Consider the following 19,083-nt stretch of genomic DNA (forward strand, 5'->3'; position numbering starts at 1 on the left):
TTGTGATTATAAGAGTCATGTGCATTTCGTGTCATAGATAGATATTAGAGATTAAGAAGTTTTTCCCCCATATTTCATATGAAACCTTCTGTATGCCAAAGTGTTCTAGAGTCTTTAAAGCTTAGCCAATATTGGGTCATGCGACAGGACAATGATCCCAAGCACAAGCGCAACTGCTCATCTACAACAGAACGGCTGGAAAGAAAGGAATCAAGGGGTTGCAACAGTCTGGTCAAAGACCAGAGCTCATCCTGACTGAAATCATGTGATGAGAAGCGTTTATAAACAAATGCCCACAAACCTCTTAATAAACTGGAGCAATGTTGTAAAGAAGAATGGGACAGAATTCCTCCAGAAATGTTCAATGTAATAACATTTTCATGATCTAAGTTTTTTAACTATATTTTAATCCAAATGGTCAAATTTCCAACTACATTACCTATCAGTATAAACATGAAATACATCAATATTAAGACTATTAAAACAAATATGACCAAAAATGGTCTTGGTGTGCTGTGTGGGCATTGAAAACCAAAAATGGCAAAATGCTGAGAGGTTAAAGAAAACATGTCCACTCATTTTGGGGTCTCTTGGCTTTTTGGAAACCGACGTAGGTCCAATTTCATCTTTATTACAAGCTCCATTCCCCCAGTTTGAAGTGCAACCTGGACTCCAGTGTTCATCAAATCAGGGAGCAATATATAGATAAGTGGACCTTCTCTGAAAATCAATAGATATGTGAGCCAGTGATGGCAAAAAAAAAAAAAAAAAAAAAAAAGATTAAAAGAGAGAGTGTGTGTGCTAAGTGTGTGGGTTGTTCTTCCCTTCAAACAAAAAGCCAGCTAACAGTTGACCTCAGGCGAGAGGTCAGATGTTGCTGATACTGCTATAGAACAGAAACGTAATACAGTATATGTACTGTGTTAACCATCTAATTGCTTTTTTGTTGTCTCATTTGTAAGTGCAATTGAATGTGTCTAAGTAAATATAACTTCACTGTATCTATAGATTTTTCCCTGTAGGTTTGTCCTGAAACAATAGTCTGTACCAGTATATTTACAATATTATTTCTATTGACATAAAACTAGGAAATAAATATTACTATGTTAAACTCATCACATGACCGTTTGTTTCATTCATGGATTTTTAATATCTGCAAAAGGACAAGCATTGACAAGCATTGCGCTATTAAAGCATCTGTAGCCAAAAGAACTTATCACGTGTAGGCTGACAATAGGTTTTAAAGATTAGGTTGTCTAATAATCTAAACTAAAAACTGTATAATCATCATCTAAAATTGTGTAGCACGAGATAAACAGATATATTTGTGGGGTGTTTTTTTTTCTGTTTAGTGCAAATGAGGCTTGATGCACAATGAGCTTCTCTTGTTTTATTTTGAGATGTTTATATTTTACATGTTATAAATATGCATATACGACATCACATCAATTAGGAAAAAAACAGCTGAAAAAATTAGGTGAGAACAAAAGGCATCAAGTCGGGTGTTATTCTGTCTGGTTGATTTTATTACATTGTCCTTCGGTGTCCTTGTTCTAGGATTTTGTTTCAAAATAGCAGAAGTAGGTTAAAGCCTTAAAACCCCAGCCTATACATTGGCTGTTAGTTTTATATGGATATAAAAAGATATTTTCCCATGACGTATGAGAATATCTGTGAGACATTTGTTTGACTATAGAGTCAGAGAGGTATCTGACCTACTAAACGTTCCTGTTCTTGAATTGATTTGTTTAAATATTGTATTTTCGATCTCTTTGATACCATATGTTATCTGTTTGATAATGTTTTGATACCTGAGGTTTTAATAGTAGGATGTGTTTTATATAGTAATCTCTTTGTGAAACCAATGCTGATGTTAGCAGGTTCAGATATGCCGCTGAAATGTTATTCTTATACCACCTGAAGCAAAATAGGCCAAGTACATGTTATTTTTTGCTCACAAAGCAGGATTTGTCTCTCCATTTTCTCTTCACTAGCTCAAACCAACCGTGCACCATTATTAAAACAATGAGTGTTTTTCCTCATAACTGTAATACAAAGTTCAATATAAGATCCTATTTAGCAAAAAAAGCATCTTTATTATTTACAGAGCTATGCAATTGGATTCTATGTCTAATGGTTATAAACAAAAACATTAAAAGCAGAAATACAAGACTCTATTTAGATGACTTACATTGATGATCTAAACACACTCTATAGCTCTTATGTACTGCATGAAACCAATTGAGGGATGTGCAGATCTCATTACTTCAACAAATAATGACATGTAAAAGTACAAAAGGACAGAAGTAACCTACTTTTATATGAAATCTGTTGACTGAAAACTGGTGCAACTCGAATGTGAAATCTTGTTCAAACAACCCGGTTTTTAATGTACTTTGATAGTTGGCAGTACTATAACACTGAAGGGCACTGACTTTAAAATGGAACATATGCATGTGATCAGTTCATGGTCAGTCTCCAACGAAGACTAGCGTCTGATGAATCACTGGGGTGTTGTCTGAGGGCCTTCTAAAGAGATGAGACCTTCAGTGGTCTTCATATCGCAGGATACACAGCAGATGGCAACATCCTGAGCACAGCTGTCTCTCTGTAGCTTTCCAGCCTCTTCTAAAGCAAAACTGTCTCCTAGTAAAGAAAAAAAACACAAATAAGAACACAGAAAGCTGATGTCCTAATGACATGAGATCTATCTATCTATCTATCTATCTATCTATCTATCTATCTATCTCTATAACCCGAATTCTGTAAATGTTGAGATGTTTTTTAAATTTGAATAAAATGAAAACTGAATAGAAAATAAAAAAGGAGATTCTTACTGGTGTTTAAAGAGCAAGAGGGGCATACTGTTGTTCTGGGACACCCTACAACATGAAGGACCTTTTCATCAACGCAGGTAGAAGCGTCCAAAATCACATAGACCTGCATACAACGTGTAAATAAACAATATAATACAAAAAAAACTAAATTCTTACAGAAAAGCTCTCGTTAAGAATAGACATCTTACCTGCGGAGAGCCTGTTGTGGTCTCTGTCACACTGTCCTCACTCATGCTTATGTCCCCCACGTCCTCCTCTGAGGGACACGCTCCAAAATGTCTTTTAGACCTGATAATGACCAAAAAAATCACTTGGACTGTTTAAAATATACTTGCCGTAGCCAGTGAATGACAATAACCTATTGAGCAGTTTACAAAAAGTCAGTTTGGGCGTACGCTGCATCTTTTCGTTTCATTTATCGTTTTATGGAGCCTGAGCTTGTCTGCTTTTGTTATGAAGTCTGTATGTTCAATGACCTTTGAATACGTATTTTTTGTTTGTTTGTTTCCGAAAGGCTAAAATGTCAAATTCATTGAACCTGGCTCCTATGAAATGTATTACAGTCACATAACACTCATATGTATGTAAATAGTAATCTGAGGCATTTTGACTTTTTCCGTTCATGGATTGGCGCCCTGCTAACTGACACAGAGGGCAAAACCAATCTCCGGATCCTGTTGAGTGAGGATGAAATATGGAGACCCGCAGTGAGACGTGAAGGTATGATAAGTAGCATTATTACAAACATGTGTATTGGATGTGTGCGTCTCACCCCTACACCCGAGGCAATAATAGGCTTTGGGGTGTGGAGTGTGAGATTGAAAGTGTGTGTTAAGTTGATATAGATAGAAAAATGAAGAAAAATAAAACGGAAACATGAGTAACCAAGTGAAAAACGCAATTTTAGACAGAAAAATTGCCCCCCGTGTAGCTTTTAGATAAGGTTATAGATCACTGGGTCCATTTTGGGGTGTAGGAATGACCTATTTTGATATGTAATTGCTGTAGTACAAGCTAAACCAAGCATGTAATTGAAAGCGTGCGACTGCTACATTGAGGTGCAGGGGACAGAGGAACCACAGATAAGTATGCTGCTTTAGGAGTATAACAAAACACAACACACACAGGTCAGTGGCACTAAACACAGGCATAGAGAATTAGACACTTAACCAGGGTGAGGAAAAGATCAACCAGCTATTTTGGTGTGTGTGTGTGTGTGTGTGTGTGTGTTTTTAAAGACTTCTGACACATGCTCAAGGGAATGAAAGCATCTTTAAATCTGCAGCCTCCTCTCCTAATAAACAATTTAATGCCACTTTTACACGCTGTTCACCTGATAAAGCAGGGAAATGAACCCAGACCGGCAGCAATCCAACCATTAGTGGCTTTCGGAGGCTGAGGAAAATGGAAAGAGGCTGTTTTGGAGTCATTTTTTTGGTCACAATTTTTAACTTGTTTCTTGAATCCACTACAAATCGGAAGCATTAGATCAAATTGTGGCTCTGGTTTTGTACCTTTTTCAGTTTGTATATGGTACGATAGGGTTGTGCAAAATTCTGGCCCATTTTCAAGTCTTAAATTAAACTGCATGTAGAAATAACTTTAGGAAGGTCACTGGGAACTGATATGACAGGATTAAAAATTTACTGAATTGCAAATGTAAAAAAAAAAGTGTAACATTCTGACTTCTGGGAAAGTGTTTATTTTAATTAGATATGCAAAAATATGTAAATTAAATGTTAATATAGGGCATTTCATATATTTCCATCTATCAAAACTAGTATTCTAAAAAGGCTTTGTCAAGTCAAAAATTATTTCTTTTTTAAGTAGTTAGGAGTTACATTTTATTCGTTATTTATTTCTTAAAAAAAAACCACATTGCCTCCAGAGTAACAGAAATAAGAGTTAATAACGTGCATTAAAAAATATACAATTTGAGTTTTCTATATACTGTTGGTCATGTAGTGTTAATATCATGTAGTATTAATATTATAATATTTAACATGTAGTGTTAAAACTATAACAATTTAGATTATTCATTATATCTTCTTTAAAAATATACTGACCTCATATCTCAAGAGTAAAATAATGAAGTGTATTAATGTGCATTTAAATATACATATACACACATATATATATATATATATATATATATATATATATATATATATATATATATATATATATATATATATATATGTGTGTGTATATGTATGTATATGTATATGTATATGTGTGTATGTGTATATATATATATATATATATATATAATGTTTGATGTGTTCACATACTGATCATGTATATTGCGTATTATTAATTTACAAAAATGTATAATAATTTTGAATATTCATTATTTATTCTTTAAAAATCCATTGCCTCCATGCCATGAGAGCAACAGTAATGAGTTCATGTGTTATTAAGGTGCATCACTCTCACCCGCAGCAGTAGGTGATGCAGGCAGCAATGGAAAGAAGAGTGATGAGGAGCACGATACACATCGCTATAGCCATGTTCCTCCTCTTCTCCTCTTCAGCCTGCTGCAGCTCCCACCACTCAAGATCACTGAACTGACAGCGCTCCCCCATGTAACCTAACACACAGCTGCAGCACAAACACACACAGAGCATCATTAAAAGCAACATTCATTATTTCCATCAGTTATTAGAATAAATTGGTCTACTGAATACACTTAAAGTGTGTCCTTTTCGTCAAGGGCAAACGTTCAGTAAAAGGCCGTATGATTTTTAGTACAAGACTGCCATCTACAGCTCATTAACTAAAGCCTCGATGTAAAAATCAGCTTATGTTTGAAGCTGGAAGTAAACTGTGGTATATGAAAAACAGGGATTATGAGAATTATAAAAAAAAAATCAGGTTAAAGCTTCCACATGACGAGAGCTATAAAAGCAAACACTTGCTTGCAGGCATAAGACTCCATCTCAGGGAAATAGAAGCAGACTCCATCATACAGACAGTATGAGTCGTGTGTAGAGGGGCAGCTCTGTACAGCATTGTTGTGTTGCCATGGCGATGTGGCATCAAGCGGACTTCCTGTACTCGGCCAAGAGGTGGCGCTCTTAAACTCCTCTGCAACAAGAAACAGAGCATGAAAATTAGGTCACTATTATGTTGCATCATGCATTTCTGCTGAATGTCAGTGTAATAGCATATTGCACAAACTCAGGTTTGCAGGCACTATCAAAAAACTGCTCATGGTCTCAAAGGATTACAGCATATTGCACAAAATATGCAAATAGACAATGCATGATTTTAAGAAGATACTGTTTTCGGAAAAAAAAGGTGAATCTTACTATGACAGCTGAATCCTGTGCCTGTGAACCCAGGTCGACATCTGCACTGAAATTTTCCAACTGCATTCAAACACTCAGCGTTTACATCGCAGCCATGCATATCTAATAGACACTCATCTATATCTGTAAACATAGAAACACACAGGAAACATGCATTGAAAATATTGTGAAAATGCTTATGATGTGGGCTTTTATTTATGATTTTTAATTTATTTGATTAGCAATAAAAAATAATATTACAATAATAAAATATTGATATATTAATACAATAATAAACACTATTACAATTTGAATAACCACTTTCTATTTCAATATAAATAATTGTAATATTTTAATAATAACTATTCATTTATTCCTGTTTAATGTTTTTTTCCCCCAATAAACATTTCTTATATTTCATTTTGCCATTTTTTAGGATTCTTGTGTGAATATCCTGTAAAACAAAATATTTGTCTGAAATAAAATTATTTTGTGACATTATAAATGTCTGTACTGTCACTTTCTTCATCCATTTAATGCATCCTCGCTTTAACGCATTCACTTCTTTAAAAAAAAAGCACACCCTAAAAATTTTAACAGTTGTTCATATCACATAATTTACATTCTTATAACTGACATTTAGATTAATATGAAAACTGTTTATACATAGCAATGTTCATATTAACTAATTACCATGTAGAATAATTTACATGTCAGACACAATGTCAATTACTTTGAGTAGTTTTAGTCTTAAACTAAATAACTACAAGCAAATCAGAAGCTGAATGAATCATTTCAAGCCACCGTAGTGATGCTACTGCATGTTTTTGAAACAATTACATATAAATGTATGCATATGTTGTCATACCCATACAATGGTGACCATCTCCTGTGAATCCCGTCTTGCACTGGCAGAAATATCCACCTGCTGTGTTCACACACTCAGCCTCAGATACACTACAATCTGCCAGGCCTGCTTTGCATTCATCAACGTCTGTGCAAACACACACACACACACACACACACGTTGTCAATACTGTATGTGCTCATTTAAACAAACCCAAATTTACATAAAGACCCATCAATACACCCAACAGCAGGAGCATACCGCACCCACACACACATCGATATCCATACACTCAAATTCAGTTTCACACATGCATCAAAATCCAGCTTCTTCAGTCTATACTAAATCAAAACCATCTGACATGCAGCACAAACACACACAGACTTACACACACTTACCGACACACAGCTCCCCGTCTCCAGCAAAACCTGCCACACACCGACACGCGGCTCGGCCTTCCTTCTGTGTACACTGAGCATTCACGTCACATCTGAGAGAGTAGCAGTCATTCTGGTCTAAATGAGATCACATCGGCCTCAAGTTATCTCTATAGTTAGCTCTGGAACGCTTTGACACTGGCTGGACAGTTACAGCATTTTACAAAAAAAATGATAGCGAGATATTTTTCTACCTGAAACCATCCTCTCCGTGTAAAGCATGGCCAATGGTGTGCTCTCATCATTCAGTGTTTTATTTCTCAAACGATCTCTGGATTCACCTTCATCGGGCTCTGTGTGGAGAAACACGGCTGTTTTTAACATGATTATGCAAATTGTTCATTTTCAGATTGATTTACGGGTTTAATGTGACTTTGTTTAATTTTGTTCTCGTGATACTGACCAGCGAGCGACGAATTAATCGGCAGACAGTCTTTTCCATCGGCGGAAAGAAAGTGCTTTGAGTGACACGAGCAATGAGCCGATCCCAGTCTGCTCTCGCACACTTGGGCACATCCTCCATTTTCATGAAGACAAACATTTGCTCCTAGGGAACAGAAAACATGTGTCACATTGCAGTCAGATCGTGTCTTCCCAAAGAGAGTCAAAACTATACTATATTTACTTTTATATTAACTGATCCCTCACGGTGGAATGACCTGCACAGTTCAATGCGAGCAGATAAGTCCTTAGCCATCTTCATGAAACGTTTAAAATCTTTGATCGACCCTCTAGTACTCTCTATTCTGATTGTTGACTTGACACTTGCAGTCTCTCTTTCCTGCTTGTTTTCTTTAAGAAAAAGGTCACTAGCACTAGCTTTCTCTATTCTATTTCTATATCTACTAAAAACAACAAAAACACTTGCTACATGTACTGTTTTTAGGCTAAAGGAGACTTGACAGAACATGATAAGCATATTTTGCTCTTTTGATTGTTTCTATTGTCATCCAAGTTGCTTTCTATGAAATAATCTGCTAAATGATTAAATGTAAATGTAAACAAACATTTTTTAGTGCAAACATGCATTTTTAGCTTGACCAAAGCACAAAGATTTTGTTACAAAAGATTTCAAATAAACTGCTTTTTTAACACTGATGTCTTGAGCAAATCAGCATATTAGGTATATTAACATCATTTCTGAATAATCATGTGAAACTGAAAATAAATAGTTGAAAAAAATTCAGTTTTGAGATCACAGAAATAAATGAAATTTTACGATATATGGCAGATATATGATATATGAGCATGATTTTACGATATATGAGCATGGCATCCTAAACCACGCCCCTCCAAAAACAAGCCACACCCTCAATTTTCCTCATTCAATATTCAGTTCTAATTCTAGAAATTAGGTCACAATACGGAAGTAACATCAGTCTCAAACTTCCAGTTTTTTTTTAAAGCAGTATTTGACCGTTTTATTTTTTTTGAATGCATTTTTAACTAATTATTCATCATCAAATTAATGCAAGCTTTCCTGAACATAAAAGGTTTTCAGAAACATTTACATATAAAACAATAACGCAACAGCCACCATTTATACCCTTTTACAGAATATTAAAAATAATGCAAACCCAAAGCAGATATCGTTTTAATAAGACTACCCAAACCTGGTTTGGCAAGAGGATGAACAACAACTAGAGCAGCCGGTTGGATAGAGATGTCACGGAGATGCTGAGGGTTTCGTTCAGCTGTCATGTTCAGCCTGTACAGCATGTGACCCTCCCAGTCACTGACCCAGAGCACGTTCTCAAACACTGTAACATCAAATGGCCGACCTGAGCCAAAACAAAAACAGAAAACATCCATAAGCATAAATGTTGTTTACCACAAATGTAGTTTGTGTTCCATGCATGTACTGTATATACAGTATTTATTTGTGTAGTGAAGATGTGCGTGTTTCTGGCAGAGGAGCCTCACCTACTTGGTTCTGGCTTAGCATGTGGCGATCAGAACCGTCCAGATTGGCTGACTCGATCACTCCTCTGCTCACGTCACACCAGTACAGACGCTGGGAACCGTGATCCACAGCTAGACCGCTAGGAGACACCAGCCCGGTGCTGACCACAACTTCACGCACGTCTCTGTTCAGACCTGAGCGCTCCACTGCAGGACGGCTACCCATGTCCGTCCAATATACCTTCCTCCAGACACATAAACGAGAAGTTACAGCATGTCAAAATCCATGTCAGTTCACAGCCTGCTTTGGAATCACGGGGGTGACTACAGTACAATGAAATAAATTAAAAGGGTGTTCATAATAAATTGGCAGCGGCCACCGTGCACAGGATGTCAATGAAGACCAATGAAGAAATTAATATGCAGTTTCAAAGGTCTTACTGTGCCTGAGGATGTAGGGCAATGCCTCTGGGTTTTTGTATGTCTTCATCTATAAAGATTTCTCTGTCAACGCCATTTAAACCACTGCGGGAAATAGAGGATAATCTGAAACGCAGAATAGTGAAGTCGGCTGAGTATACCGGTATGCATTTGAGGCGGTGTGTTTGTATTTTTTTGTCTTACCCTCTATCAGTCCAGTACAGTTTGCGATGAACCCAGTCCACAGCCAGACCCTCGGGTGAGCCGAGCTCTGTGGAAAACAGCATTTCTCTGAAACCTCCAGCCAGTGAAGCCCTCTCTATACGCTTCAGGCCTTTATCTGCGAAATACACCTTAACAAACAAACAGAACCAAGTGACTACTTTCAAGGAAAATTACACTTAAGTGAATATCAGAGAAGAATATTAAATAAATAAATAGTTTAAATAGAAATGATGAGCTCAATCCCATTAACTTTGTACTACGGAGGAGACGTCTTCGGTTCAGTTAGTTTTGTCGTGGCCAAATCATATTAAGTCGTAAGGAACGTGATAATATGACGTTCCCTCAACATAGTCGTGGCCACGAGAAACAGACGTTGTTCCTTCAACATAGCATCTTGAAACCACAAAATAAGGATGCTGTTAACTCAACAAAACTCAACAAAATCTTGCGACCATGACGTCACGTTCCCACATTTTTTGGTGAGTTTTGCATTGAACAGAAGCAGTTGAAAAAAAAGGGTCCTCTTGCATTTAAACACTGTGGCCACAAGATGTCAGTAAACACATATTTACACATTATGAACATGAGCTCTGAACTTGGCCTCCCCGGCCTGAGCAATCTTCAGGCATGTGTGTGATCTTTTACCTGCTTCTGGACTGGATCGTAGTCCAGAGCTATGATACTGCCTCTCGGTTCCTCCAGAAGTGTTTCGCTCTTTTTGCCATGTGTGTTAATCTGTCTTATATCCACTGTATTGGCAAACAACAGGTACATTGGAGGTCCTGCTTGAAATAAAGTAGAGATTCCAGGAGATTCCAGACACACAAGGTCACTGGAAGCAAATGCACTTAAATACTGATTAACTGCATGCTTAACCTAATAATTCTAGGACAAGATGTGGGAGACAGACAGGCACCCTGGTAGAATTAAGAATATAAAGATAGTTTGTATGCCTTGCCTGTGGCAGCACAGTGTTTTCCGTCCGGCTGGAGCTGGTATCCAGGCTTGCACTCACACACCCACCTGCCTGGATATAAAGTCACACACATATGACTGCAGCCCCCTCGATCTACAGACAAACATCCTGAAATACAAAGACAATGGTGAGGAAAACAGCCACAGGCATAAATACATACATAATCCGGCTTGTGATGTACTTTGATTCACAAAAACACACACCTGTGCACGAACGGCCGTCAGAATTTAGTACAGATCCCTCCGGACACACACACACATCTCCTTCTGCAGTGTGTACACATGCATGATCACAAACTGTGCCACTCTCCACGCATGGTTTAGTCTCTGCAGACAAATGTAGGCAGGCCACTAAAAATTCTCCCATTTACAGCAATGTCCTACTGCAACAAAATAAATGCATTTATTCATGAGATTTTTTCGTTTTGAGTTTATTGCATAATTATAATTTCTTCTGCTTTTTAAGACTGCATTTTTTTCAATCCAAAAAAAATTATATTGTAAAATATTATTAGAATTTAAAATAATGGTTTTCTATTTTAATGTTCTTTAAAATATAATGTCTTTCTGTGATGCAAATCTGATTGTTCAGCATCATTACTCCAGTCTCCAGTATCACATAATCCTTCAGAATCATTCTGATGTGCTGGTTTATTATCAAACGTGGAAATCAGTGTTGTTTTTTGATCAAATGAATGCAGCCGTGTATAAATGTATATCTTGCATTTACTGAAAAAGAGCTTTTTGACCCTTGAGGCATTTAATATTTTGGAATTAGATTATTTAAACAAGATTTATATTATATATCATCTGAATTGAGGGAATTCTCACATCCACAAATTTCTACAATACCTGTAGAACTAGTAAATATTAAGCCCAAAACCAACAAAACAGTGTTACTAGAACGGATAATGGTTCTCGTTCTGATTTTGAATGGGTCATTAATTTGAAGTAAAAGTTTAGGATTGACACTTACTTTACACGCTCGGCCCCTAAACATAACAGTAAGGTCAATCTCAACAGTTTGAGGGACAAAAACAATCTGTTCACAACCCAGACATTTTAATTCCATTGGCACTATGAATATTGTCCTCAAACCAAGCATTAAAGCGTGGTCACCTGAGGAAATGGAATGACGTGTGTTTGGCTGTACAGCCTCACAAGACAACGCAAACAAGTCTAAAGTCTAAAGCTTACGGCCTCAATCTTTCATTTCCAAAACCCCTGTCCTCAGATGATCAATTCTCACCTCAAAGTTTCCACGAACACCTCTCTGAACCAACAGACCTTGTGGCGCTCTGCCTATCAGACAGTCCTTATTCTGACACCTAATAATCCCAAATCCAATCATCCTATATTTGCAAAACACCAGTCCCGAAACAATTAACAACGTCTGGAAGATCTAGTTTTATTCAGGTTAACAATTAATACATATAAAACAATGCCTGTAGTTACGTTATTAATTTCACTAGCTAAAACAGATATAAATATACATGTGAATAGACAGAAGTAAAAAAATAAGCCATTTTTACTGCTAAATGGGAATGGTTCTGTCACCAATAACGACGATAGGTGTCGAAGAAGCCACATGGTGGGAAACAAGCTTCTTAACGGGACACTCCAATCCCGTTATGATGTCAGGACCATAATCCCACCCACAGGTGAAAATGTGACGGGGGTCGGAATGAATACGTGACATCCCATTCTCAAACTATGCTTTTTTTGCATTAATTTGCCTATCTCTCTGCGTTCAAAAGTTTCATGTATTTTATCCTAATGATTTACAAAAAAAAAAAAAATAAATCCATAAATAAATTTTTTAAGTGCAATTTCCTGGTCTGTAATCATTTTTCCCGTCAGAAAACCTGACTGCAGGTGCATATGAGCATCCGCAGGTGCGAGAACTGTATTGAGCGTTAATCTCGCTGTTGCTTTGCTCTTGACCTGCTTAGCCAGGCAAAGCTGCTGACTAAATATGTTCCTTATTACTGATGTCACCTCATTATCTTATCGCACCGCGCTGTCCGGCTCTGCCTCGATGCACATATAGAGCACAAATAATGAAGCCTAGTGATGCTCTCTGTCTCTCTCCGGTCCTTTTTCATTTCGAAAAATGTCTTTTGCGCTTTGTCCCTGACCCATGAATTCCAGCTCATTGATATGCATGTTACCAGCCCTAGCGCTTCATAATCCCTCCTCAATTTTCCAGTCCTACCTTGGCAGGTCTTCAAATCGGGTAGTAACAGGTAACCCTTGGGGCAGGTGCAGAAGTATGTGCCCGGAACGTTCTCACATCCCAGCGAACAGCCGTGATTCCACAGGGCACATTCATTGATATCTAAAAGAGTAGAAGAGATTTTTTTAAACGAAAGAAAAACTGTGTGTTTTAGACGTGACTGTGTTTCACTAGGGAAATGGAGGCTGTACCTTCACAGTAGCTGCCTTGTTTACTGAGGGAAAAACCGTCCCTGCATCGGCACAGACCGGCGTCACTGTGACTGGAACACACTTTCACACACTCTCCCGTGTGTCGATTGCAGCCTGCACAAGAACAAAAGGCATCTCCATCCAAGAACAAACCACCAATATGTAATAAATTCGCTCTGTGCGTGAGGTTTAGAATAACAGATCAGTGCTGTGTTAAATGGGCTTTAAAGTGGCCAAAAATATAACTATTTTTGTTATTAAAAAAAATAAGCAAGCCCAGCTCACGTGACAAAAGTAACATTTTGCATTACTTAGTTACTTTCTATGAAAAGTTACGCAGTTAGTAGCTTTTTATAGAGTACTGCAATATTGTAATGCATAACTTTTAACTATAACTTCCCCAACACCATATAATCACCAAGTTTGACACAGTTCAAATTATGTGGAGTTACTGCATTTTCCATCACCGACCTGGAGTGAATGGAGATGGACTTTCCACCACTGGCTGATTGATGGGATGTACCACTTTGACATCAGCAGGGGGGTGCGGCATCCTTTGGGAGCTGACATTCTCTCCTCTGCCTCCCCTGTACTTGTTTACTCGTGTTATTCTTTTTGACTTAGAGTCCGTTAGGTACACATAATCAAGGAAAATCGTCATCTTCAATGACTGTGATCTAGAAGCAGGTCAGAGAGGACATATTACTTTTTTACACTATAAAAGTGTAACATATGAAATGTATTAATTACCTCTATTACCCTTTTTATATTTATACTGCCATCATTTAACAGTCACTTAAACAATTTATTACATGGATTACTGAAATTCTGACTGGTTTACATTCAAATATCGAATAGTGACTACAGAACTATTCAAATGACTGTTGTCTTGAAAAAAACATTTCTTAAATAGACGCGATAGTTTCTTGTACCTCACTAACATCACACCGCTTAAATAATATCTAAAATGAACATTTTATATCGTTTTATTTACTTATTCTACATTCTGTACAGTTGACTGTACATTAAAGTGCTTCCGTAATTAAATGATAAATTATATTATACAGGGGTATTTTATCTCTTACATAAAAATCGGATCTCATTTTTACCTCAAGGGCTGATTAAAGACGTTAATAATGGTGCCATCATAGTTGCAGGACCCCATAGCAGTGTGCCCTCCCTGGCCCTGCTGAACCCAGAAGAGTCTCCTGTCCCGGTGGTCTATAGCCAAAACTTTTAGTCTGTCCGCAGCTTTCAGCACCGTCGTCGTCTTCCCACCTGTCACGTCTGAACGCTGGAGACTGGGAGTCAACCCATCTGACAGCCAGAAAATATATCTAGAAAAATGTTGTGATAGCATTCTTATACGTCTCTCTCTAAAACAGTGCAGTATTTTTATATGGGTCATTTACTGGCTATAACATTAAAATAATGAATACAATATTAGCCGGAATCGGGTTTTTTTTAGTATTATTAATTCTGCATCAGTATAAACGTTCGCTGGAATACAGCTGAAATGATTTTCTTTTCAGCTCCCTAATGTTGAGATATCTGTATTGAAACCAGAATGGTGGCTTGGTTTGTTTCTTCACAGACCGCTCTTTTAACAGAAAGGTGAGGCCAGTGTGCTGTTTGAGACACTCTGTTAGGTCTGCACCTACGTGCCAGCCGTGTTTCAAAGAATGTGACCGTCTGAACGCTTCAGCATTTATAGCTAGCGAGCAAACTAGGATTGGAGCAACACGGCCCTGAGAAGAACTGTGCAAATGACAAAGCCTTTAGTCATCCTCGTTCTCCCCTACAGTCAACAAGCACACTGCTGAGAGAACAGAGTAAAAAATGTAAAAACATGTAGTTGTGGGTAACAGCTCTGACCTATTGCTCCAGAAGTCATTTCTCAATATGCTCACAACTTCTTTACTTCTTTTTTATTGACCTTGAAGTTTTAGCTCTTTTATGTAGGTCTAGTTATGGCTTATTTTCATTTTTCAATTATATAAATACTACTAATTGAAGAGGATGTTTTTTTCCTTTTTTTAAAAAATAATTATCTCCTACTCACCTGTATTTATTTGATCCACAATACAGACGAAGCAGTAATATTGTGAAATATATTTACCCTTGTAAATAACTGCTTTCCGTTTGAATAGATTTTAAAATGTAATTTATTCCTGTGATAAAACACAGATTTATAGCATCATTACTCCAGTCTTCAGTTTCACATGATCCTTCTGAAATCATGTTAATTTGCTGTTCAATGAAAATTTTATTATTATTATTATTATTATTATTATTATTATCATACATTAAAATAGCATTTTTTCAAGATACAAGTATGCAAAAATCAGCATTCATCTGAAATAAAAGCTTTTGTAGCATTACACACTATACCCATCAAAAGCTAAAACAATGTGATTACAATTTATATATTTTTTTATTTTATTTCTATGAATTGTGTTTTTCTGAATTGTCTATTCATAAAAGAAACATGAAAAAAACCTATTGTTTTCAACAGAATATTAATAATAATAATAATAATAATAATAATAATAGTTTGTTTTTTGAGCAGCAATTCAGAATATTACATTTCTAAGGAAATATGTAAAATTTGCATTGTTTTTGCAGTACTTTGGATCAAATAATCACAGGTTAGGTAAACAGAAAATACTTCCTTAAAAAACACTCAAAATCTTACTGTTCAAAAACCTTTGACTTGTAGTGTAAAAATATTTTTATATTTGTTAAAAAAAAAGTTTGTTGCTTTCTGTATTGTCATTGTACTTTTAATTTTCTTTTTCCAAAATGAAAAATATGCCAGGTTTGACAAAGTGCTTTTCCTTTCCTTGAATGACTGTAGTTAGTTTTTCTGATTTTTACCTCTCATTTGGATCAACGACAACGCTTCTTGGCTGAGACAGGTCTCTTAGGACAATCTTTTCGTTTCTCCCATCTGTGTCTATTCTCTGTATCGTTCCTTTTTCTGCATTGCTCCAGAGAACTGCGTTTTCAATCCAGTCCACAGCCAGACCCGTGACACCTTTCACTGACGAGAGAAGCTTCTGACAAAAAAAAATGAACCAAAACTGCATTAAGATTCTTGAAACAGGCGTCAAACAATCACTGGTTGCATTTATAACTAAAATAACGTACGTATAGGGCATATAAATAATTTTCAGCTAAACTCATATATAACTATAGATACTTACATACATATTAAATATAAAAAAACAATAAAATGAAGAACAATAACATTGATGGGGCTTCAGTAGTACCTGTCTGTGTGTTCCATTCAGTCCTGCTCTGTTGATTTGTCCTGCATGTGTATCAGCCCAAAACATTGTCCCCTCACTTAAATGGAAATCCAAGAAGATGGACCTTCCCACCTTAGACAAGATCTTTCTCTGATCCCCACCATCAAGGTTCATTCTCTTAATGCTGTTTCCAAGCCCAAGTAACAAATAAGGTTCGGGGTCTGTAAAGAGACAAATAGAGAAACCTGAGAAACCTATTTAAAATGACACAAACTGAATGCATCGCTTCTAGTCTGATCCTAATTTGAAGTTCAATAACCATTTTAACAAGTAAATAAACGCTACTACTACTAACATCAAACTATTACTAAATCCATTCTTAGGATTAAACTGCACAGTAACAAACAATATACATACTAAATTATGGTGATTTAATAAGTAGTTTGACTATAAAACTTGATTCGCAATGAGGTCATCGTTACAGATTCGCTTTTTCCTGAATGCTATTTCTAACAACCAACCACAGGCCTGTAATTATTGGGGCGGGGCTTGATGTTTGGATCAGGGCTCTGATTGGTTGGTAGCAATGTCGCTCAGACTTTATAATTAGGCGACATTTTCTTATTTTACGTTTTTTTTTGGTTTTCTTTTTTGTTTTTTGTTTCTCTGTTGCAACGCGTGTGTAACTGTAAAGATGATGTGCTCTGTTGCAACAAAGACTCAACGCAATAAAAGATGTACAGTCATAAACATCACACAGTTTATTTGTTTGCATATTATTGTGCATCTCTGTAGATGCAGACACATGCAGTTAGCAGAAATGTAACTCTTATAAAAGTAGGATTAATATTTAAATGTTGATGAGATGAAACTCAGATCTATATAGACTTTAACACGAAACTACCCTGAAACCTTATAGCGAGACCCTGTTTGATAAATGAGGCCTGTCGGTGAACAATTGCATTCTTTCTTTAGACATAAAATTGCTAATTATTTTCTCTTCCTCCCCTATCCATATTAACACCTATAACGTCATTGAAAATGTGAATTATTGTTGCTTTGCAACAGGTCTTTTCATGCTTTAATGGGAAGAGTTTCACACATCAATCTCACGGATTCCTGTAGAAATAAAGCAACCGTATCCTAGCAACACATACCGTGGTGGAGAAGTGAATGGATTACAAAAACACACAGCCATGTTGCTAGGATGTGTAGAGACGAATAAGGAAAATGTTGAATATGGTGATTGTTAGTATTCATCAATCAATAGTTACTAGTTTGCAAAAGAGGATGAATTCTGATGTTAAACCCAAATGATTGAAGATTTCTACAAAGTCTGTCAAGCAATAAAAAGATAATCCATTAAAATGGTAGCTATGTTTAGTCCGTTTTTTTAATACCTATTAAATCAAAGTGCATCTTAAATATAAAGACAAACTCCCAGGAGTCTTTATATTTAAGATGTACTTTTATTTAAATAAGAATAAATATTATGATTCAGTAATGGAGGGTCAAGTTCTTTCTCACTGCAGGTAAAGCAATGGGTGCAAAAGGACTTAAGAGTAAGTGTTTCATTAACATTTGTTATTTTTCAAATAAGATTTTATTTCTTCATAGCTATAGAATGCTCATCCTAATAAATATTAAAGCAACAGGTCACCTATTCATTGCAAGTCATTATTGCCTTAGCTCATTCGAGTCATTCCTTCTTTAGTGGAACACAAGTTTCTTTGGAGTTTTTTTTCTCTATACAACTATAAGCCTCAAAAGAACTAAATATATATAAATGAAAATAAAACAGTTAATAATAGAAAATGGTTATACATAAAATATTTCTGTAATAAGTTCATAGAAAATTGTTTCATATAAAAGCATGCCCTAGCAAAAGCCTGTTCAAGTTTTGCTTAATAATACTATAACAATACTGAATAAAATAAAATACATCCCTAGTGTTTGATTGAAACATTAAATCTTACCCACACAGCTGAAGTTTCCAGCAGCCCAGGGTCGTCCACCCCAGCATAACGCTCCTTCAACGCGGCCTGAAGCTTGGACAGGGCCAATACTCGCTATCCAGAACCACAAATAAAAGGTAGCTGCTATCGTCCTCCAGAACATAATCTTATCTCAGTTTCTACAGGCCTCTCTCTTAGGTATTTCCTCGATCGCAGCACCAAACCATGCAGCTGTAACCCCCACACATCTTACACACGCAGCCAACCAGCTTCAACTAAATAAGAACCTGGGTGAAAAGTCTCCAAAAAGTGCATCTGTATCCCAGAGGTGTCCTTTTCGCACAAAGCAGGTTGAAAGTGAGAGTCCTGTAGGACGGCCAGGTTTGTGTCAGGCACACATATACACACACACAGAGTCTCAATCTCTCCGGTCCTCCTGCTCTCTAGCTGTTTTGGAAGCAAAGTATGAAATTCCTGACAGTCCCATGGTAAATTTGACACATGGTGAGACCAGCAA

The 19,083-nt window shown here is 36.6% G+C and overlaps 1 protein-coding gene across 1 annotated transcript; it reads right to left on the reverse strand.

The window, feature by feature from the left end:
- Positions 1-1,484: 1,484 nt before the first annotated feature.
- Positions 1,485-17,100, reverse strand: egf (epidermal growth factor). Its single transcript, XM_043256730.1, has 24 exons — positions 17,029-17,100; positions 16,633-16,832; positions 16,238-16,419; positions 14,470-14,697; positions 13,832-14,037; positions 13,361-13,474; positions 13,149-13,271; positions 11,138-11,260; positions 10,917-11,042; positions 10,604-10,740; positions 9,938-10,086; positions 9,755-9,859; positions 9,335-9,558; positions 9,025-9,192; positions 7,815-7,958; positions 7,606-7,704; positions 7,373-7,489; positions 6,996-7,121; positions 6,149-6,271; positions 5,756-5,924; positions 5,274-5,438; positions 3,026-3,125; positions 2,838-2,940; positions 1,485-2,646 (listed from the first exon to the last, which is right to left on the reverse strand). The coding sequence occupies exons 2-24, from the start codon at positions 16,783-16,785 to the stop codon at positions 2,504-2,506; spliced, it is 3,327 nt and encodes a 1,108-aa protein (XP_043112665.1). The 5' UTR covers positions 16,786-16,832; positions 17,029-17,100; the 3' UTR covers positions 1,485-2,503.
- Positions 17,101-19,083: the final 1,983 nt, after the last annotated feature.

The sequence above is a fragment of the Puntigrus tetrazona genome, chromosome 14, assembly GCF_018831695.1.
Source record: "Puntigrus tetrazona isolate hp1 chromosome 14, ASM1883169v1, whole genome shotgun sequence".
Taxonomy (NCBI): domain Eukaryota; kingdom Metazoa; phylum Chordata; class Actinopteri; order Cypriniformes; family Cyprinidae; genus Puntigrus; species Puntigrus tetrazona.

What these genes read in the sequence shown, in the direction of transcription:
- egf (XM_043256730.1), bottom strand. Translation starts at nt 16,785, where the DNA reads ATGAACCTTGATGGTGGGGATCAGAGAAAGATCTTGTCTAAGGTGGGA. An exon ending in GTCGTTGATCCAAATGAGAG is followed by an intron (nt 14,698 to 16,237) that starts GTAAAAATCAGA and finishes ACATTTTTCTAG; the next exon opens with ATATATTTTCTGGCTGTCAG. An exon ending in TGCATCACCTACTGCTGCGG is followed by an intron (nt 3,126 to 5,273) that starts GTGAGAGTGATG and finishes GGTCATTATCAG; the next exon opens with GTCTAAAAGACATTTTGGAG.